The sequence below is a fragment of the Elephantulus edwardii genome, unplaced genomic scaffold, assembly GCF_000299155.1.
Source record: "Elephantulus edwardii isolate Elephantulus edwardi_28Jun2011 unplaced genomic scaffold, EleEdw1.0 scaffold00140, whole genome shotgun sequence".
Taxonomy (NCBI): Eukaryota; Metazoa; Chordata; class Mammalia; order Macroscelidea; family Macroscelididae; genus Elephantulus; species Elephantulus edwardii.
Genome location: NW_006399890.1, coordinates 7,225,531 through 7,249,119, shown reverse-complemented (window position 1 = coordinate 7,249,119; position 23,589 = coordinate 7,225,531). Strand labels below are relative to the sequence as shown.

The 23,589-nt window shown below is 36.3% G+C and overlaps 1 protein-coding gene across 1 annotated transcript in view; it reads right to left on the bottom strand.

Moving 5' to 3' along the window:
* Positions 1–23,589, bottom strand: part of ERO1L (ERO1-like (S. cerevisiae)) — a 52,137-nt gene that overhangs the window by 11,790 nt on the left and 16,758 nt on the right. The window contains exons 4-11 of the mRNA XM_006894361.1: positions 22,217–22,255; positions 14,520–14,596; positions 14,349–14,422; positions 9,055–9,175; positions 5,868–5,914; positions 2,852–2,863; positions 931–957; positions 711–803 (exon numbers count right to left, since the gene is read on the bottom strand). Of these exons, the coding sequence (XP_006894423.1) occupies positions 711–803; positions 931–957; positions 2,852–2,863; positions 5,868–5,914; positions 9,055–9,175; positions 14,349–14,422; positions 14,520–14,596; positions 22,217–22,255 (490 nt within the window). The remainder of the gene's footprint in view (positions 1–710; positions 804–930; positions 958–2,851; positions 2,864–5,867; positions 5,915–9,054; positions 9,176–14,348; positions 14,423–14,519; positions 14,597–22,216; positions 22,256–23,589) is intronic.

The following is a 23,589-nucleotide window of genomic DNA, read 5'->3' as shown; positions in this document are numbered from 1 at the left end:
AATCAATTCAAGGTCACCTAGGGCAGAACTCAAACCCATAGATCCTAAGAGACAAAGAATGACCAAACATAGACATCCTAACCTATGGCAACAACGGGCTTGCAAATATAGCCAGAAATGAACAACCAAGAGAGGATAAAATTGATGAATGGGACCTTCTAAAAATCAAGTCCCCATGTTCATCCAAATTTTTATCCAAAAGAGAGAAAATAAAGCCTACAGACAGAGGAAAAGCATTGGGCAATGACATCTCAGACAAGAGTCTCATAATGAAAGTTTGCAGACTATAGGGCCTCCACAAGAAAAAGACTGATAACCCAATAACAAAACGGGCAAAAGACATAAAGAGATTCTTCACAAAGGCAGACATTAGGATGGCAAACAGACCCATGAAAAAAAATGTTCTAATTCAATGACAATCAGAGAGATGCAAATCAAAACCACAGTGAGATACCACCTCACCCCAATAGCAGTAGCAATGTTTAACAGGACATTAAGCAATAAATGTTGGAGAGGATGTGGAGAGATTGGAACTCTCATGCACTGTTGATGGGATTGTAAAATGGTACAAACATTCTGGAAGGAGTTTGGCATTTTCTCAAAAAGCAGAACATAGAAGATAATTTTTTTCCTATTAAATAAATACTAAGAACTTTCAAGAATGCCTGAAAATGAGTGTGGCAAAGTGAACAAAAATTAATGTCACATACCTTGTAAAAGATACCTGGCACTCAGATGCACGTTAATGCTTGCATGTAGACCAGATATGAGTCTGTAGAATGCTCTCTTTTCTACACAAAGACCTAAATAAGAATTTGGAAAAAAGATATTTCATATGTGAAACATGTAAGGTAAAAAAATTCATCTCATGGCTCTTTGGAAACAAGAATATAAAATTTATCATTTAAATTTTTTAAAGTTTTCAGTTACCTTCTAGCCAACTGTAAAAAGTGTTTTCTGAAATAAAAAGAAAAAGAAGTCAGGATTGTCAAAATATATAAGTGCCTCAAAAGTTTTAAAATACTATGTTAAATGTGTACTAAAAAGTAATAGGAAGACTACCTAACCAAAAATTCAAATCTTATTTGCAATTTTCCAAAGGAAGAAGAAAAGTTCTTGATATGGATTCAATTAGGTACTACTCTGTGCTGTTAATTTTTAAAAGGCTTTTAGCACTGTTTCAGTGTCACAACCTTCTGGATAAAATGTTTTATATAAGATCAAAACATAGAATTTAAGTAGTAAATCAGTACATGGAAAATTGCCTAGCATTAATAACAATCCATGTGAAAATTAAGAATCTGTTAAAGGTATTATAAAATAGAAAAATAAAAACTGTAAAGTTGCACTGGAAGTCTATCTGTACATAGCTGATAGTATTATATATCATTTATTATTTCAAAAGAATAATTAAGGGAAATATACCATTTATATTCTATGACCACCAACAATCACAGTTCATAAATTTAGACTAAATAACTCTCCTTTTACGATTATGTTACAAAGAGATAAAACAAATGGAAGGAGAAGTAATTTTAATTAAGATAAAACATTTTTCAAATGACAGCAATAATGCCCAAGTTAACATGGTTGTTGTGCTGGTTGTTTTGTGCCATCAACTTGGAACCAATCTATAGCTGACCCTTCAGAGGGTTTTCAGAAGCAGTCAATCACACATGAGGAGACTGCCTATTCTTCTCCCACAAAACAACTGGTGATTTTGAACCTTGTGCCAGTTAACATAAGTGCCAGTTAACCTACTATAATAACCAGTTAACATGACAGAGTACTGTATAACTAGTTTATAGAACACTATACAACAATTAAAACAATATGAAATGTGACAATACAAGAAAATGCCTGTTTAAAAAAAAAAAAGAAAATGCCTGTTTGAAATAATTTTATATCAAATCATTATTATAACTATGTAAAATGTATGCATTTGCTACAGATACAAATACATTGATTTTGTTCTTTTGACTAAAGTTGCTTATTATGATATTAAAAATGAAACAAATAATCATTAAAGTAGAAGAAGGAATGAAAAATAAAAATCATAAGCTCAACACACTAAAATCTATTTGGAACTTCATAAACAAAACAGAATGAAAAAACAAATTTAAAAAAAAAAAAAGCAAACCCAAAATGAATAAAAACACATTACAAATACAGCAAAGGGATGATATCCTTAATATGGGGGTGGGGGAACTCTGAATAAAAATTATAAAGTGCCCACTAAAAAGGCCAAATATCACAAATGAAAAACTACAAATGAGAATAACATCAAAATTGTCTGAGTTCATTAACAAAAGTTAAAATAAGATATTTTTATCTATTAAATTAGTTAGGATAAACATGTTGACAAAGGTTAAGGGATGCACAGCAGCCTTGCATGTTTCAGATTAAAGAACTAAAGGATTTTCGATGCTATGATCATTGCAGAGACTGCCAGCCTTTCTTCTGGGTCAAGACAACTATACCATCCTAGCTCCCAAGCTGAGTGAGCCTTAACTACTTGCACTACCAAGGACTCTTTGACCATACCCAGCTGCCAACCCTGGAACTCAGCTAGGAGGAAAAGAGGACAAAGTTTCTCCTGAAGAGGCCAGACAAAATGGCTAACTTTTAGAATGTCTGATCATCTTGTCAGAGAGGCTGACACAGCCTGCCTCTAGAACCTGAGCCCAGGCAGTCATTACCCCCCAAACATGTTCGTTCACCCCCAGGCTTTGAGATAAATAAAAGTTAAGTTCTTCCTATTCTGAGAAACAGGGAAAGAAATAAAACTTTCCACTAAAAAAACTACCACTAAATTAATTTTTAAAAATATATGATACAAACTTCTACTCACCTTCATTTTTTCCTGGAAAAGAAAACAAAATCCTTATTATAAACTCCTTCCAAATGTACCTTTTAACATATTACACTTCCATAAAAATAAGATTCTTTTAATACTAGTTCATTTTAGACCATCAGGTCATCTCCATAAGCAAAATCTTAGCGTGAGATCTTTGAGTTGCAATTTGAATTCTGCCTGATTTAAGTAAATGCATTATTTCCTGAAGCCTTGATGAATAAGTTTCAACTCACATAAGGTCTAACATGGGCTTACAGGAGAGAAAAACAAAATCCATCATCTAAAAGTATTATTAAATATCTTAGCAATTTAATGTTATTTGCCTGGCAACTAGTCACACTTATTTATCCTAAGGCTTAACAGTTTCTGTCAAAGATAATGTGTTACTGCTTTTATATCTCCAGATTGGCATTATAGGATTTAATCTCATTTAGGAATTTAATGTAAAATTCTAACTTTGCACAATGAAACAATTTCTATTTATTGCTGAAAAACTGTCTTCATTCCATCTGTTTTTCTTTAATCTGATCACTGTAGAATAATACATGCTCATTGCAAATATGTTTAAAAATTATGAAGAAATAAAAAAATCATCTATAACTCCTTTTCCCCCCAAATCAAACATCATTAACATTTTTGGTAAACTTCCTTTTTAGCATACATTTAAGTGTCACATTACGTTTTCACAAAAATATTACGTATACACTCAAAACCCACTTTTTAGTCCAATGTACTATTAATTCCTTTTGTTGTAAATCCATATAAATTTACAGTAACAGCTGTAAGTGGCTTTATCCTACCATGTGAATATTATCATTTAAGATTGAAAAATATCTAGATTGTTCCAATTTACCTTTATGGTAATTGAGAGTGGCTAAATAATCAACTTATAATGTGAATTCACATGAAGATCATCTCTTGTCTACAGCATTTCATCTGATAATAAATCAAAGCTGAGGCAACCCATGTGATTTCTTAAAAATCAAAGAGCCTGGTTTAAAGATGTTCTTTCTTTTCTAATCTAAGACACACTTGTCTGCCAGGATTCAGGGGATGATGTAATTGCATCACTTTCCAGAAGGACTTTTATATTTATTGACTGTATGAGATCAGCATCTCTTCAAATAAAATTTTAAAATAAAAACCTTATACATTTGCTGAAAGTACATCAAAGATCTAATCAGTAAGTACATATTTAAAGAGAACATGAATACTTATTCCCTAAGGGAACAGGGTGAAATCATACGATAATCTATTCAATAAATGCTTTTCCTCTCAGGGGTTAAGCAAGATTTTAGAGTTTTAATTATATGCATCCTTTAAAGGAGCCCTGTTGGTTAACAACAGTTAAGTGCTCAGTTGATAACCAAAAGGTTAGTGGTTCAACCAACCAGCTGCTGCACTGGAAGAAGATGTGGCAAGATGATTCGGTAGATATTACAATCTTGAAAACATGATAGGACAATCCTATCCCGTCCTCTACAGCTATTATGAGTCAGAATCAACTCAACTGCAGTGGGTTGCGTTTGGTGTGGCACCTATCTAAGGTCAACAGTTTGGGTTTACGGAACCTAAGAGGGCAGTAGTAAGCCAGCAAAGACTTCTTTGCCTTTTACACTAAAGCCTTGGACTCAATTCCTAAGTGATACACCTCATTCACATCTACCACTTGTCTGTCAATGGACATATTTAGTCAGACTCTAGGCTAAAGCAGATTAAGAAGAAAGACTTCCAGGCTTACTAACAAAAATGAGTCAATGAAAGCTCTAGGGATGATGACCTAGTCAGATTACCCTGCACAGGGCATCACCATGACTCGAGCCAACTCAACAGCAGGTAACCACAGCAGCATGGCACCTAACCTAGTCTACTCCAGGCAAAAGGACACACTACCTGGCCCTGTGCCATCAACATGGTCAGCTGCACACTGAACAAATGTGATGACCAAACCTTTTCTCCAGAACAGTGACTAACCCCCTTCCACCACCACCACCACCACCCCCATCCCCTGCCCCAATAAAGACCTCAATCTCATTGGTGGTGAGTCAGGACCAATTCACAGTTGACCTTTGAGCAGGTTTTTGAGGCTGTAAATTGCACAAGATGAGACTGCCCATCTTTCTCCCTTGGTGGATTCAAACCACCTACAGGCACTTCCTTCAGGTTAGTGGTGAACTCCTTACAGACAACCTAACCAGAGCTCCCTAAACTGTGCCAAATACACAGTAAATAGTACAGCATACCCATTTGCTGAATGAATACATGCTTTTCATTACTGTGGACAAGACCATTAAGCAAAGAGCATGATTAATATTGACCATTTATCCAACAAACTCCTCCATGATTAGCTCTGTACTAAGAGATGAAACAGAAAAAATGTTGCCCTATGGTAAAGGAATAGCTATACAGCAATAAAAATAATAACAATGGTAGGCCATGGGAAAGGCAAAAAGAAACAATTTAAGACTAGTTCAGGAACAAGGGGAGATGACTTCCAGTTAGGAAGATCAAGAATAGCTCTGAGATGAGACACTGCATATAAGACAAACATTGAAATGTTACCAAAAAATGAAAAATGTTTATTACATATATAGATGTATGGATTTCAAACCAAAATCACAGTAAATGTAACTCATGTTGTGGGGAATATTTTTAATCAGCGATATTTGGATATTTTTTTAATTGGATAACTAAAAATAGCAGGAGAGGGGAAAGGAACATACACGTTCGTTTGTTTAAAATGGGTTAAAAAATAAATATATATCCCTAAAGTTCATGCAATTATAATCTAATACATAGTATGTCTACAAAAATATTCATTCTTAAAATATAAATATTTTAATCACCTATTTATCTTTAGGAGTGAGACATTATTTCTGCGGAAACAGGAGATAGTAGATTATATCAGCCCAAGTGCTTTTGCAAACCTTTTAATTTGCATTCATTCCCTTTCCTTCTAACCAAAGTTCACTGGCTGATAAATAATAAATGGTAAAATTAAACAACTCACCTTGACCAGAAGCTAACGGATTTAACGGCCTTTTAATTGTCTGTGGCCTAGAAATAAAAGAAAGTATAAAACATCATTGTTACCAATCACACTATAACTATTTAAGCTAAAGTGAAATTATCTCAAAAAGCTGCTTTCTGACTACTTCCTTCCATAATCTACTTAAATTTGTTTAAACTTTCATTTTTCTCTAATTGTTTTAAAGGAGAGTGATTGGTATTTGAGTTAGAGAAAACAGCCCCTAATTTTTTCCCACTGCAGCAGCCAGTAGATCAATTCCTAATTAAGTCTTCAAACAAATGGGAGGGGGGAAAATCAGTCACACGTCTAGCCTAGAGAGAGCACGTGCCTGCGTGCGCACACGTGTGTGTGTGTGTGTGTGTGTGTGTGTGTGTGTGTGTGTGTGTGTTGGGGTAGAGGGCAGGAGTCAGAGGGTGCCACAGGCTGCATGACTAGACAAAAGGTAAGCTAAATAAATAACAACAAATGAGAGTGGTAATTGGGCTCTGCTACAGAGAAGGTCATGGTGACAAAAATTAATGCATGAGAGGCGAGCAAACACAAAAGTAAAACTACTCAACAGAAGCAATAAAACAGAAGGGGCAAAGCATGAACATTTTAAAATGTAGGCAGATTATTTTCCACCTAGATAATTTTAGATCCATCAATTTACCGTGTGTCCATCAAGTTTGTTAGGATCTAAAGAGAAAAAAGTCAGACGTTTTCTGGAGTGTTATTAAGTTCGGGGCGGGGAGGCGGGCGCACAGAACTCTCAAACTCACTGCTGTTGAGTTGGTTCTGACTCACAGTGACCCTCCACTGGGATCCTGAGACTGAAAATCCTAACTGGAGGGGACTGCCCATTTTCCTCCCTCGGAGCTGCTTGTTGATGACAGCGTTGATGACAACAAGGTCTTCTGTTTAACAGTGCAACTCCCTATGTACTATGCCACCAGTATTTTCAAATCCCAAAATAAGCATTAGTACTAGTAAAGTGCAGGTTTGTTTTAATGTCATAATTAAAAGATCTGTACAACGTATGGCCTCGAGGTAAAGTTGCATGTCAACCCAGAGGCATGAGGTTTGATGTCACCAGCTGCTCCACCAGAGAAGGATAGGCAATCTCCTCCCATACAATTTATAGCCTCTGAAAACCCTGAAAACCCACTGGAGGGTCAGCTATGAGTTGGTCCCAATTCAATGGAAGATAACAACAAAAACAGTCCATACTAAAAAAAAAAAAAGAAATATACTATATTTTGACACATTCAGTGTCATTTATTGTTTTATTTACTGTTTATGTGAAATTAGAATCGTGATATAAATCAGTTATAATTTTAAACTAATATAATTTGAATCAATACTTCCCCTGCATTCTTTTCATGCAATTTAAAAACATAACCAACAAAATTCTTTAAAGTAAGCTACTGTAACCAAACATTCCAAATAAGATTCAAAGGAACTTAAGTAAAATACATAGGGGGGGGGGAAATGAATAAAATAGGATTATAGTGAAAATTCCAGTTCCCAAACTGGAAAAGTTCAAGTTGGGGGTGGGGAGGAGGGCTGGTATAATTAACATTCTGCTGTTATTAACATAATCACTGCTATGCTTTAGTTGACTTACAAAAAAGTGCAGTTTATTCTCCCCATATCTAGGATGCCAAAGATTTTTTCCCAGAATCTACCCCCAGGGTCTGAGATAGCATAACACAGAGACACACACACACAAATATAATTCCAAAACAGAGCCAAGAGGCTCACAAGTGGGCAATGTGAAGCATTTTCTCAATCACCCAGAGATTAGCTTAACTGCTTTAATTATTTTCGTTAAGACAGCAACGCTGAGGTCTTCCACTTCCCAAGAAGTACAGAACATTAAAAAAAAGAGAATTAAGAGATGACGATTTTCAATACATACCTGACACTAACTACCATATTTTTCACATTTAATGTACCTACATAAATAGCTGATACACAAGTATGGCATGCATAATGTGCACAGAAAACTAATACTGAGGTAATGAGTTTTGAATAAAATGGTATACTGTTGTCACTGTTAGGTTCAATTGAGTCAAGTACAACCCATAGCGACCCTATGAACAACAGATCTGAACCCTGTCCTAGTCTGTGCCATCCTCATACTTCCTGACACAGTAGAGCCCATTTCAGTAGTCACTATGTCATATACCTGGTTGAAGGTCTTCCTCTTCTCCTCCAACCCTCTGCTTTTCTTAGCTTCATGTCCCTCTCCAAGGAATAGCCCCTCCTAGCGACATGCCCAAAGTATATGAGGTAAAGCTTTATCATCTTTGCCTCCAAAGAGCACTCTGGATGTACCTTCTCCAAGACATATTTTTTGCTCTTTCGGCAGTCCATGGGCTGTTCAGTGCTCTTCTCCAACACCACAACACAAAAGCATCAATTCTTCTTCTATCATCTTTATACAGCTCTCAGATGCATAGCAAGTGATCAGAAAGACCAAGGCCTGAATCAAATGCACCGTAATTCTCAAATTGACATCATTACTCCACAACAACATAAGTGCACAGAAAACTAACACTAGGCGTAATATACTTTGAATAAACTGGGATATGGTCTTAAGAAATTAAACTAATCTCTTTGACTCGATAAAAAAAAAAGCTTCTATAATCTACTTAAGGAACATTTGTGAAGTGCCTATGGTATTCCCAGGAAGGACTAAAATTCTAAATCTTTAAAATGGAAGAATTTTTGTTGAAGCTCATTTCTAGAGTTGTGATCAAATCAGAATGGAAGTGGACTAATGAAAAAGGAGCTCTGGTGGCAAAGTGGTAAGGAGTTGTGCAGCCAATTCAAAGGCCAGCAATTCAAATCCACTAGCTGCTCTGTGGAAGAAAGATGGGCAATCTCCTCCCGTGTGATATATAGCCTCTGAAAACTGGAGGGTGACTTATGAGTCAGTTACAACTTGAAGGTGCATTACAGCAACAACAATGAACAAATACATCCATTAACATGTTGCCGCACACTTTTAAATCGATGACCGTTCTTAGAAACACTTTTTTTATCGCTGTAGCCATCATTTGCGGCAACGTGTTAACTGAGTACATTTTATTTAAATGTATAACCATTATGATTGTGTTGATATTTTTATGAAGAGAAAGTCTACATCTTACAGGAATCTCTAAATGGAAATGGCACATACTTGAAACAGTTTTCTTCATAGATGACATTCCATATCTTCCAAGCATCTGGTCCCTTGTATCCTGTGTAGCGCTCAGGATTAAGGAGCAAATCCACATACTCAGCATCAGGTGAATGAATGTCTGCAAAATGAAATGTTTTCTTGAATATTTTCTTTCTTCAGTTTTCTTTAAAAGCTATGAATTCTATAGGTCCACAAAAGCAACAATGCACCAAGTATTTTAAAACAACTTTCATAAAAAGGGAAAAAGAAGAACAAACAGAATCACACTCTGATCACAAAAGTATCCTGATTTTAGAAATAATAAAATATAAAAATACATGACTGTTAGAAGCAAAAAATCATGGTAATTCAATTCTTATAAACTGGCCAGACAAACAATACACATTTCTTTCCATCATTAAGTACATGCATCAACATCTAAAGTGAATGAAGGTGTATTAGAACCATTTCTATAGCTTGCAATGCAATGTTTCCTTCCTAGATGACCATCATCAGGATCCTCAGCTGTCCCGAGTATGCAAATGCACATATCCAGGATGGTAGTTGTATGGAGGAAACTGGAAGCATGGGGGTTGCAGGTCATGGGCTCTGGAGCCAGACTACTTGGATTAAGATCCTTAAACAACTTATGTAAGTTCTCTATGCCTTCTCTAGTCATCATTTAAAAAATGGTGGTGCTATTCATAGTTTTACTTTTAAAAAAGAAATCTATACTTGGCTATTTTTCTTCCCATTCTCATTATATTAGAGGTATAAGTAAGGTGAAAAGTTGCTTCTAGAACAGCACATAGAACATACAGAAACTAAAAGAGAACCCAACACAGAAGCAACAAATTAAAAAATATTAACATAGAATCATCTAGTTCAGACACAGCACTGTTCACCTCACTTACTGTTTAATGTGATGTCATGGTATAACAAATTATAATTAATCCAGAAAAAAAAACGGAGTTTTAAAATTTATAAATAATGTTCAGTCTGTAATAATTCAAGAAAGAAAACAACTAAAAAAATAATTAAATTTCTTAATATTTTAATTAATCAAAGAAGTAAACAGTTTGTGCCACATAATCTTATTTAAGACAAATGCATCACCTCTCCATAATTTTTAAAATAAAATGTTGCTTTAAATCTTTATTTTGCTATATGACAAAGCTCTTATTTCTATTAGGACTCATAAAATATTATGCAAAGGTATTTGACTGTGTGGATCATAACAAACTGGCTGACTCTGAGAAGAATGGGAATCCCAGAACATTTAATTGTGCTAATACGAAACCTATACTTGGACCAAGAGGCAGTAGTCAGAATAGAGCAGGGTAACACTGCTTGGTTCAAAATTGGGAAGGGTGTACGCCAGGGATGCATGCTGTCTCCATACCTTTTCAACATGTATGCAGAGCAGATTATCCGAGAGGCTGGGCTCTATGAGGATAATCGTGGCATCAGGATTGGTGGAAGATCTATTAACAATCTGCGTTACGCAGGTGACACAACCCTGCTTGCTGAAACTGAGGAGGACCTCATGCACTTGCTGCGAAGGGTCAAGGACTGCAGCCTTCAGTATGGACTGAGGCTCAATGTCAAGAAGACAAAGATTCTCACCACTGGACCAATTGGCAGCGTCAGGATGGATGGCGAAGAGATTGAGATTGTTCACAGCTTCAGTTTGCTCGGCTCCACAGTCAACACTCTTGGCACCAGCAGTCAGGAAATCAAAAAGCATATCGCGATGGGAAAGTCTGCTGTTAGGGACCTCTCTAAAGTACTCAGGAGCAACGGTGTCTCTCTGGAGACTAAGGTGCGCCTGATACAGGCCATGGTCTTTGCAATCGCTTGTTATGCATCAGAGAGTTGGACAATGACTAGGGAGGACAGAAGGAGAGTGGATGCTTTTGAGCTGTGGTGCTGGAGAAGAGTACTGAATGTACCATGGACTGCCAGGAAAACAAACAGATTCATCTTGGAGAGGATTAAACTATGCTACTCCTTGGAGGCAAGGATTCTGGGGCTTCGTCTGACATTCTTTGGACATGTTGCCAGGAGGGATGGGTCCTTGGAGAGGGACATCATGCTTGGGAGGGTGGAGGGACAGCGCAGGAGGGGAAGACCCTCTATGAGATGGATTGATTCGGTGACTGGGGTAATCGGGATGGGTGTGTCAGAGGCAGTGCGGTTGGCGCGGGATAGAGCAGGGTTTGGGGCTGTTGTGCATAGGGTCGCTATGAGTCACAAACGACTCGATGGCACATAACAACAAACAACAACAAGAAAAAATCTGTTAAATATACTCTACATTCCTTCTTTCTTTAACTAGAGAAACAGTTACAAATGAACAAATGATTCACCAAAAATAACAAAACACCAGTTCGGAAGTGAAGTACTGATTCTCAGTCCGTGTTATCCAAATGCAATCATGCAATCTGAAGAGGATACTTTATTAATATAAAATCTTATCATTATTTTCATTAACATGACGGATGTAAAATATTTTCTGATGTTATAAATTTAATTTTCTTTCATATAAAAATGTCTAAGTCCATTTAAGCCTAGCAATGGATGGCTGGAGACAAGATGACCAGAACCCAACCAGATGAAGAGAGGATGATCATGCTACTTATAGTAGCTAAGTTCAAGAGAGCAGCAAACAGCAAATGCTGGCAAGATGGTGGAGAGATTGGAGCTCCTATTCACTGTTGGTGAGAATGTAAAATGATGCAACCACTACGGAAGGTGGTCTGATTTTCACAAAGTTGGAAACAGAAATGCCATTTGACCCAGCAATTGCTCTACAGGGAATACACCCTAAAGAAAGCAGAGCTATCACTCAAACAGACATATGCACACTCATGTTTATTGCTGCATTATTCACAATGGCAAAGTGATGGAAGCAACCCAAGTGCTCATCAATTTATGAATGGATTAAAAAACTACAGTACATTTACACAATTGAATACTATGCAACAATGAAAAACAGCAAACTCGTAAAACATTACACAACATGGGTGAAATATCTCGATCACAAAATACGGCATAATGCCACTAATATAGCAGGAAAGATATGGAGGGTTGGGGGAAGAATAGGAAAAGAGTGGATAGATAATGAGCACTGCTTTGGAACAGATGAGGGAAAGAACTGTTTAAAAGGAATATATGAATGACAATAATATATGAATATATATTGGACAATATATGAATGAATATATGTATGATAACAATCCAGAATAAGAAATGTACTACTGCAAAGTGGATTTGGGGAGGGTAAACAGTGGGGACAAGAGGAAATTGTGCAAAAATGAATGAATGAAAATCCAACTTTTCTGTAAACGTTCATTAAAATCACAATAAAATAAATTTTTTTAAAAAATGCGATCCACGCTGTGAGCTAGAGTAGACTGCTGCAACCTGATGGATTGCTCTGAACTGGACTTTACTTGTGGATTCAGATGCTCAAGTTGGACAGAAAATCCTTCAGCAAAAGAGGCATGCTTGTTTCCTCAGAGTATTGGTTTAATGTTGTTGTTGATTACCTTTGAGTCAAGCACGACTCATAGTGACCCTATGAATAAAAGGCCTGAAGCTTTTCTATAACTACCAACATTTATCAAAGCTCATTGAGTTTCCAGAGGCATGTTGATGCTACTCCCGCTTCCAATGAAATAGAATGTAAATGGACGACTGTATAAATAAAAATGAATATGCATGAAACACAATGTATGTGAATGACAAAATATTCATTTAAAAATGTCTAAAGCCAAAGAATCCTTATAGAAAAGAAAGCAAAATAAGAAGTACAGAAGGAAGTGGAAGAGAATTGGAATACTAGTAAAAATCATGTCATAAATTCACAGTGCTTTACTCAAGAACCCTGGTTCCAAATGTCTTGGAATTAAGAACTTCTTAGTTTTTTTTTTAAAGAGAAAATATAGTGAATGTTATTCCAGACAAGGCAAGAATACAAGCAAATATGTCCTGGAGAAACCACAGTGGAGCCTGGAGCAGCACTCCTTAATCAAACACATAGATACCTCTGCAGTGATGAAATATGATTATTCTACAAGAGTCTGTACTACATTTAAAAAGAAAGTTCATTTCTATAGTCTTCAGATTTCATATTCAGGAATAATGGAGTATAGAGTTGTATTTTATAACATATAGTAATATTTTCCCAAAAGAAAAGCATTTTTAAAAAAGAAGGAGCAGTAGCCACAAAACTAAAAATAAGTACTTTCTTTTTTTTTCTTCCCCTTTTGGGGAGATGGCAAGCATCATCTTTTACCTGTCATTACAATGATCCATAATATTCTGATCAATGATTGTTTTTAAAGATCATTAATCCATTCCAAAAAGGCCATAAAAAGATAACAAAGCTCAATTCTACTTTGTTTAAGCAACAGTCTAATAATTCAAATGAAAAAGAGGAAGAATGGGAAAATCTATAAAAATATTTTTAATCTATGATTAAAAAGCTCTAATAGGTTACAGATTCCAACACTAGAGTTCTCTGGCCTAGTCTGAAACATAACAGACACATCTCATGATCTAACAATCTCTTCTCCAGAAGGAACAAGGACTATCATTAAAGAAAATACATGACGATCTAACACAAATCTAACAAAAGCAACATTTTTGTAATCCTTGTGTTTCTGCTACTCATGCAAAATGCTTGTTTTACAAAAACTATAGAAACATAAACTCCAAAGGTAGGCTTTTTTTCAGCACAAACTCAATAACACTATTTTCCAGTATTTGTAAAATGGAGCTGCATAAAAACATCCCAAAATAATAAAAAATAAAAGCATATATTGCATATAGTTTTTGTCATTAAGAGAATCCACGTTTTCTCCAACTATGGGCCCTCCCATGTTCCCTTCAATAGCCATATACATTCTTATGAGTATAATCCCAACATAACTAATAGTATGTAATTTTGGTAAAGAAAAAGGGGCAGAAAACTTGAGGGAGGGAAAGAAGAAAGGATAAGAATCTCACAGCTCTAAATCTTTCTCATCATGGACTGATCTTTCAAGATTCTCCATCACTACTTTGTTAACTGCTTTCTATGCTAAACAGGAAGTTGAAACATATTATATCTTCAAAATACCAAAACTTCATGACTATCAGTTGTGATATCCCCTCATCTTTTTCTCTGTACTGTGAGAGCGTACAGAGCAAACAAAGCATTCTATTTCTCACTAAAGATGATGTCTTTTTTAAAATAAGCTTTAAAGAATTATTTCCTTCTTACTTAATTTTAAACATATGCATATTATTTAAAAAAAATGTAATACCATCTGCTTCACAGAAGTTGTCTGAGGAATCATCATGTTTGGTCCACTGAAGGACAGCCTTCTGTGTTTCTTCACTTCAAACAAAGAAATAAAATAGTGTTAGTTTTTGTTAAAGTCAAAATTTCGTATGAAAGAAACATAAAATACTCCTCAGAGAGTCTAAAATCAGACCTCAGAGATTCATCCACTGCTCCAAGGCGTTCTGCTTGTTCACATTCTTCAATACGATTATTGGCTTCTTCAGAATACTAAATAAAAAGCAGAATAAACTCACTGAACTTTTTAAAATGTTTTAAACATAATTCAGAAGTAATTTCAGGTTCTTTTAATATTTGGCACCATCACCTTCGATTCAAAACCTAAAGATATAAGAAAAAAATTAGGTCCTCATAGTCCTCATATTTAAGGTTGAAAAATAAAAAGCTTTGCCCAGTACGTTCATGTTCACTAAGGCACTATTCACAATTTATAAAAGGTAGAAACAACCAAAATCCCCATTAGTTGATGAACAAATAAACAAAATACGGTGTATATATTTCTAGTGGCCTAGTGGTAAGGAGCTGCACTGTCAGCTCACATTCACCAGCTGCTCCAGGAGAGAAAGATGGGCAATCTCCTCCCGTGTGATTTACTGTCTCTAAAAACCCACTGGAGGGAGGATCAGCTATGAGTCAGTTACAACTCAACAGCATGTAATAACAATTAAATATATATATATATAAAATGGAAGAGGAAGTCTGGATGCATGCACAAAATGAACAACCCTAGAGGACACTATGCTAAATGAAGTCAGTCATAAATGTACAAATACAGTGTGATACCACTTATATGAAGTAAGCATATACATGGAAACCAAAAGTATTTAGTAGCTACCAAAGTGTCCACTAGGAGAATCTTTGTAGTATTAAAAAAGTGACTATAGCACAAACATTTAGTAATTAGCAATCCAAAAAGCTGATAGTTTAAACCTAACCAGCTGCTCTGTGGGATAAAGACTTGATGATCTGCTTCCATAAAGATTCTGGCCTAGAAAACTCTGTGGCCAGTTTTACTCTGACATGTGGTCACTGTGAGGCTAAACTGACTGAATCGCACCTAAGAGCAACCACAGGCAAGGAATCAGCAAGCACTGGCCCACTTTTCTAATAGCCTAACAGTTGGCATCTATTTCCTCTTCCATGAAATAAAGAAGATAATATGTGCTTAAATTTTCATCCCAATTCTAAATTCCATGATCTTAAGAATGCCCTGAAGCCTACTGGATCTTATAAAACATATTCCAGCACCTTTAGGTATTTAGACTAAAATCTTCAACAAGCATTATTTCTTCTCAATGTGTAACTCACAGTCTATTCACTCGTTTTGCCATACAAGGCAAGTGAGTGTGGGTCGTGAGTGTAGATCCTGAGACTGGTCTTCCCAAAACACCAGTCATCACTACAAAGCAGTCCAAAAAACAACAGTGAAGTCAGGAGGCTACAAGTTCAATTTTAACAAATAGGTACCAAGTACAAACTATGGCCTTACTTAATAGTAGTGACCATACAATTTAAGTTCGAATAGGATACTTTTCTTCCCAGATATGGACAGTTTTGATGATGAAACTCAAAACTCAAACTCACTGACATGAGGTTGAACTGAGTGATAATTGTCCCTCTAGAGGGTTTGTAGGCTATAAACAACACAGAGGAAATTGCTCATGTTCTACTGAGGAAGTGCTAGTGAATTCAAACTGCCGAAGAGGCAAAACCATTGAGATAGCAGCGCAACTCCCTATGAACTATGCCACCATAACTACCTTATGAAGATGAAGGAGAATACTAAGATAATTAAAGCCATATGTTGCTGCTGTTGTTGTTGTTGTGTACCATACCATCAGAACCGACCAACAGCTGACCCTCCAGTGGGTTTTTGGAGGCAGTTAATCACACGGGATGAGACTGCCCATCACTCTCCTGCAGAGTAGCTGGTGGCCTCGAACCACGTGCTTGCAGGATTACAGCACAGCTTCTTGACACTAGGCCACCAGAGCTCCCTATAGTCTTTTTAAACATTCCTTATTAAATGACAGACACTTTGTTACTATATTAATCAACCTACAAGACAGTTTGTGAAAATTTAACTTTACCCAGATAATTTGGTCTTTGGCATTGGTTCCTGAGATAACTTCCACCTGATGACTAAAATGTTAAGGAGTTTAGACACTACAGAATATGCTAATGAGACATCTCAGGTAGGGGCTGGCCCATCAGCAAGATCCACTGCTTGATATCAGCCAAACATAGTGGATTGTGGCAAGACCCAGTCACTCAGGGCTACATAATGAGGTGACAATAACAGTTCTGGGTATGGAGGTTCATAAGTTTCTTGATTGGTGAAAGCATCAATGCCCATGGAAGGGCAGCATGCCCCCTTTTGGGACTCAAGGGTCTGTGTTGGGAAATCTAGATCTCACCTCGTAAGTCACTTCTTTTGTTGTCCAAGTATATGAATTTGTCTAAATTTAGAAAATGTGTATTTAAGATTTATGCATTACACTTTAATTTTATATAAAAACTCAGAAACAAATATTGAACTTTAGTGATACCTTTGAGTTGTAGTGTTGAAGAAGAGTACTGAATATCCCCTGGACTGCCAAGAATTCAAACAAATATGTCATGGAGTATAACAGGGGTCCTTAGAAACAAGGATAATTAAACCTGGTATCACATTCTTTGGGCATGTCGTTAGAAGGGGCCAGTCCTTGAAAAAAGATATTATGCTTGCAATGGTGGAGCGTTAGCAAAAAAGAGGAAGACCTTCAACAAGATGGAATGATACAATGACTGTAACAATGAGCTCAAGTATATCAGAGACATTAAGGACGGTACAGGATAAAGCAAGGTCCAGACCACTGTTTATAAGATTGCTATGAGTAACAGTCAACTCTACAGTACCTCACAACAACAACAGTAAGTGATAAACGTCTAGTCATGTGAGTGGGTGGGTAGATGTATCAATGCCTATACCTCACTTTTATATACATCCAAAAGAGCAAGATGGTTTAATAAATAACTATATGACTGACTAGAAAGACAGACACATGATAATATATTGTTGTGTTGTTCTGTACCATCAAGTTGGAATTGACCCATTTAGCTGACCCGACAGAGGGTTTTCAAAAGCAGCTAATCACATAGGAGGAGACTGCTCATCTTTCTCCTGCGGAGCACCTGGTGGATTAGAACTGTGTGCCTTCGGCATTGCAACGCAGCTTCTTAAACACTGGGCCACCAAAGCTCAAGATAACATAATTAAAGAATAGTAGAAACTAGGGGGTGAGTATAAGTTTCTATAGGAAATGTTCCTTCATCCTCAATTTGTCTTAAATTTTTCATAATATAATATTGGGGGGAAATACTTTAGAGCACTTCAGTTGTCAAAACAAAACAACAAAAAAAATAATATCCCAGAATGGTTAAGTAAAAATTGTATCCCAGAATGGTAAGTACATGTAAGCTCTCGTTCTGTAAGCTCTCATGAAAAAGGGAAATTGGGAACCTAGTTTTCCATTAAACATGTATATTTTCTTTCTCCTTTTTTATGTAACTTTAACCAAAAGGGTCCAATGCAAAATAAATATACATTACCTAATAATAAAGTAAAGTTGTTGATTTACACTATGCAGTAAAAGGGGAAAGCACTATAGCAAGGCTATTACCCTGATTAGGACTGGTTTAGCCTCTATTTCCCGTTAAGTATTTCTTACAAATCTCTTCTAGGATTTCCCAGTGTTCCCACTCACTTGCCTGCCACCTGGTGGCCAAACCGCATAGGACATATTCAAGACGTGACAGGGGTCACAAAACAAATGGCTGCTAACCAAGAGGTCAGCAGAGGCAGCAGCATCCAACAGTCCAACCTCTAGGCCCCCTCACCCCTAAGAATGTAAGCAATTACAGCACCCCTAGCCATTTGTGTCTAAGGGCAATTATGTATTGTATCAATCATCACTCAGTATATTGCTCTGGAAAGACTGCTTTATACGTGCAAACAGCAGAACAAATAAAGACAGGTTCTCTAAGCCATCTTTGTGTTAAAGTGAGAACGCTTTTTAGCGCACATACAACTCAAATATGAGGAAAAGACAACCTATACTTGTCCAGAGGAAAATAGAAATACAAAGTATTGTGTCTATCAAATTGATCACAACTTAGTTTAGCACACTGTTAACTATATTTTATTGGGAAAAAAATAAATAAAGCCTCAGGACAAATGATAAATCAGACAAGCCAACAGATATAACTAGTCTTTTCCAGGGAAATCTTGGCAGATGGTCACTCTATTTGCTCTGTTACTCTGCTTACAGAGTCATTTTGACTTTTACCCTAAAATAGAGGAAAAGAATAGGATTTTAACTAAAGAGAAGGTACAATTATTTTTCTTTTTTTTTTTTTTAAATCACTAAGACTACTATTTTTACAAAAGATTAGGGAGCTCTGGTGGCCTAGTGGTAAGAAACTATGCTGCAACCTCAAAGGCACAGGACTGGAACTCACCAGCGGCTCTGCAGGAGGATGGACAATCTCCTCCCACACGATTTACTTCTCAAATCCCCACCCCCAGGATCACCTGTGGGTCAGTTCAGACTCAATGGTACACAATAGGAACAACAGAGAGACAGGCATGGAAGCTGGAAATTCCCTTAAGAGGGCTCATGCGCAACCCAGCCAGGCAAAAGTGATGGTGTTTGAAATATGAAAGTTAACAGTAAATAATGTAAGGTCCTAAATATATAGAGTAAATGCAACATTAACAGATTTTGCTCATATATGACAGAATGACTTAACAAAGGCATGACCCCAAGGTTTGTTGTCTGAGCAACTGGAAGCAAGATGTTGCCATTATGATAATGAAGATTGTGGGAGGTGCAGGTTTGGGGGAGAGATAAAACAGTAGCAGAATTCTATTTTGAATATCTATGTTTAAAATGCTAATCACATAACAAAATGAACATAAACAGGTAGTTGGTTATTCAAATAAAATTTAATAGAGTTCAAGGAAGAAGTCTAGGCTGGAGATAAATACTTGAATTCATTATCTGAATTATCGTCATATGGAGGGTATTTTATAAATCCTAAGACCAAATGACACCACCAAAAGAATGAGTGTAGAACAAGAAGAGGTCTGAGGAACTTGTCCTTTCAAGTTTGGGGGAATAAGGAAGAACTTGCAAAAGATACTCAGAAGGACAGGCCAGCAAAGTATAAAGGAGCATGTTCAAATGCTGTTAGCAAGTTAAATGGTGTGAATTTAACGAAGTGGAAGGTATTGTAGCCCTTGCCATTTCCAGGACATTTTAGGAGAATGAATTCAAGTGAAAATGAGGGCATAAGATATACAAATGTAAAATCAAAGTTTAAGAAAGAGAAATCTGTAATCACAAATGCAAACTGAAAATGTCAAAATGAACAGATGAATTATTTTTTGTTTCTTTTTTTTTTTTTACAGAGGTTTTGGATTTCCATTCATTCTTTGCTGCAATTTTCTCCCTTCCCACCCCTCCCCACCAGCTCACTTCCCCCTCGGAAGAGAGAAAAAAAAGAAAAAAAATTCCTTCATTAGTATACAATTCCCACGTCCCTTCCCCCACCCCCCACGCCGAGTACACTTCTCTATGCAACCTTAATTCTGGATTCCTGTGCTAACCATAATACTCAATCATATATCACTTCTAATTGAACAGATGAATTTTTACACTAGTCTTACAGCTCTGCCAATTGGAAGGCTTAGAAATAATGACAACTCACTAGCAATTAGTAACTCTAAGGATGGGCAGTCTTTTCCTGTGTGGTTTACTACCTCTGAAAGCCCACTGATGGATCAGCTATGACTCAACAGCACACAACAAGACCCAGACTAAATTCTCTAAACATACTTTCCCACTAAGAACAAGGGTTACTTAGAAAAATGGTTAATTCCAAGCCTGGAGCAAGAAAGGCATAAAATAAGCCTTGAGATCTTTTCACACTCACCCACTCGCTGACACTTGAGTGGGTTTTGACTCATAGTGACCTTCCATCAGGTTCAAGGCTGTAAGTCTCAATGGGAGGAGACTGACATTCTTTCTCCCATAAAATTGCTGGTGGATTCCAATTCCCCCAGACAAATAGCCTCCCCATTAGCAGCAAACCTCTCTATGGGCTATGCCACCAGAGCTTCCCTTTTGTCATAATGTTATTTCTGTTACATGCCTTCAAGTCAACTGCAAACTCATAGAGACCCCTATGAACGACAGATCTGAGTCTTGCTCTATCTTGTGCCAACATGAAGATCTCTGACATGCTTAAGACCATTGTTACAATCACTGTGTCAACTCCTTTTTTTAGGGTCTTTACCTCCTTCTGGGACCCTCCACCTTTCCCAGCACGATACCTTTTTTATAAGGACTGGCCCTTCCTGATAATAGATACAAAGAATGTGAGATGAACAGAATAGGGGTTGGGGGTAAATCTACTAAAGACTGCTAGGATTTTGTCAAAAGACCACAAGCGTTAACAAAAAGGATCTCCTATGATCAAAATGGGGCAATCCAAGCATTAAAAGACATTAAAAAAATAAAAACACTTAAAAAAAAAGACATAACAATTAAGTGACTAGAAGTAGACCACAATACATTAAAAATAATGAAAAAGTCCCTGAATATCTCTGGGGGCTACAGTCACCAATTCAATATTATTCTGAAAACTTACAAATAAAGGAAAAGAATAGAACACTTGTTCTGTAGCAACTATATTTAAAGATAGATAAAAGAAAATGTCTTCTTTATAGCATAATAAACTTAACTCATTGCCTTCAGTTTGGAACAGACTCATAGCTGACCTTCCAGTGGGTTTTCAGAGGCTGTAAATATGCAGGAGGAACTTTCTCAAAATTGAACAAGTAGACCACCAGAGTTCCCTATATTATAATAAGTGGTAAATACTAGATAAATGACAGAATTAGAATACTAACATTTCCAAACCCCTAGTGAAATAATAGGGAGTTCTGGTGGCCTAGCGTCAAGCTATGCTTCAATCCTGAAGGCACATGGTTCAAGGCCATCAGCTGCTCTGTGGAGAAGGATGGGCACTCTCCTCCCGTGGGATGAACTGCCTCTGAAAACGCAGTAGAGGGTCAGCTATGGGTCGGTTCTGACTCGATGGTACACAACAACGTTGAAATAATACATCAACGGTTTCAAAACTTTTAGGTGAAAAGTTGGTAGGGAACTTGATAACAGATGGAACAAGCTGACAATACTTGTTGTCACCTAATGACCAATCTTAACATCACAAAGAAAGAAAATGAGACTTTATTTGCCCTCTGATATATGTGCAAAAAATTGAGTCAGAAAACTTATTTTTAAAAAAATATTAAAAGAGAGATGAAATACACAAGAGACACATAGATCCAATGCAATATGTGAAACATGTTTGAAATCTGTTTCTAATAAACAACTAAGGCATTTATGAAACAACCAGAGAAATCTGAACTGTCTTCAGTCATGTTTAAAAGAACATGTCTTTTTGCTTTATAGATGTATATGGTTTAGTTATAAGCAAAATTATTTCTTTTTTATTTAAATATTTTAAATAATTGGAAGGAAGGAGTGGAAGAAACTGATGAAGACTGATCATTGACAGTTACTGAAAGTGAGTGATGGTGAATGGGGGTGAATTACTTTTTTTTCTGTAACTTTATTAATCCTTAGTACTTGCTACACTACAAAGTTAAGCAAAAGAAAGACTAGTAAAAAGAAACAGAAATAGAATATTAACTGACAGGAAAGATAGTCTATTGGGCTTCTCATTTAAACATTAACCATACTAATAAGTGTAAATACATACTTTGTAGCTTGCAGATTTAATACCATCAGGAACTTCATCCTGAAAGAGAAAAAACAAGATTATTTTTAATGAAAGCATTTCTTTATCGTCTTAAAAAATATTTTATTAAATATTTTTATTTTCTTGAAAATAAAATAATTATTAAAATTATTCTTAATAGTAATTTTTATTGGAATAGTGTTTCATATTATTCTTTATTCATATTACGTTTCATTCAATCATTCTTTTTTTTTACTAGTTTATTTACAAAATTCGAACAAATTCTTTCAATTTCCCTCAACCCCCACTCATCAAATTATACAATCCAATGATTAATCCCCCATTCCCCCTGCACATCCACATCCCTCGGCTTCCAGCCTCTCTCACCTTCCTGGATCCTTATACTCATTCTACAATAATTATCCTTATGAGACTGAGTTAGTTCACTCAGCATAATGTTCTCTAGTCCTCCTAAAGTAGGTAACAATTTACAAAAGTATTGTTCCTGTGTGCTGCATAGTATTCCATTGTGTGAAGGTATCATAATTTCTCAATCCATTGAGCTGTGGTTGGACATTTGGGCTATTTATTAACAGAGAATGTTTAAGCAGTTTTATACTTATTTCTTAAAAATAAAAACGCAACAAGCAATTATTATGTGGATTGTTAAATATATATTTTGTTACTGCATGAAAATATGAGCGTATTTACTTAGCCACTATTCCTTTTGATGCTCACGTAAATCATTCCAGATTTAACCACTGATGCTAATCCCTGTGTCCTCTGGATATTCTCCCATAGTCTGTAGTAGGTTTTGCACATTTTTTTAATGACAAGATAATCAAGACTCATATATTTCTTACTTAGTCTTCAAATTAGCCATTTTTAAGGAGTCTGTGGTTTTATTCGGTATTGTTCCAAGGGCGCTCTGGTAGTGTGGTCTGTAGGGAGCTACAATGCTAACCCAAAGGTCTTTGGCAGTTCAAATCCACAAGCTGCTCCACAGCAGAAAGGTGGACTACCTCCTCCCATGTGCTGTAAAGCCTCCAAGAAGCTGTTGGAGAGTCAGCTCTGAGCCAGTTTCAACTCAACAACTAGTTTAGTTTGGTTTTTAGTTTTACTCAGAGGAAAATGGTACTGATGTTTTAGTCATGTTTTGAGGCCTGACTGGCTATAGGGCAGAAAAGTTAACTCATTCCATTTATCAGAAGAAATAATGATGTATATGGTTCAAATGAAAAGCTAAACACACTGGTGTGAAGTTGGCTTGACACACAGCCATCGAGTTTCCTAAGCATTAAATCTTTTCCAAAGAAGACTGATCATCTTTCTCTTTTGAGTAGCTTGTAGATTCGCCAAACTTTCTGTAGGTAGGAGAACATGTTATATGCTAC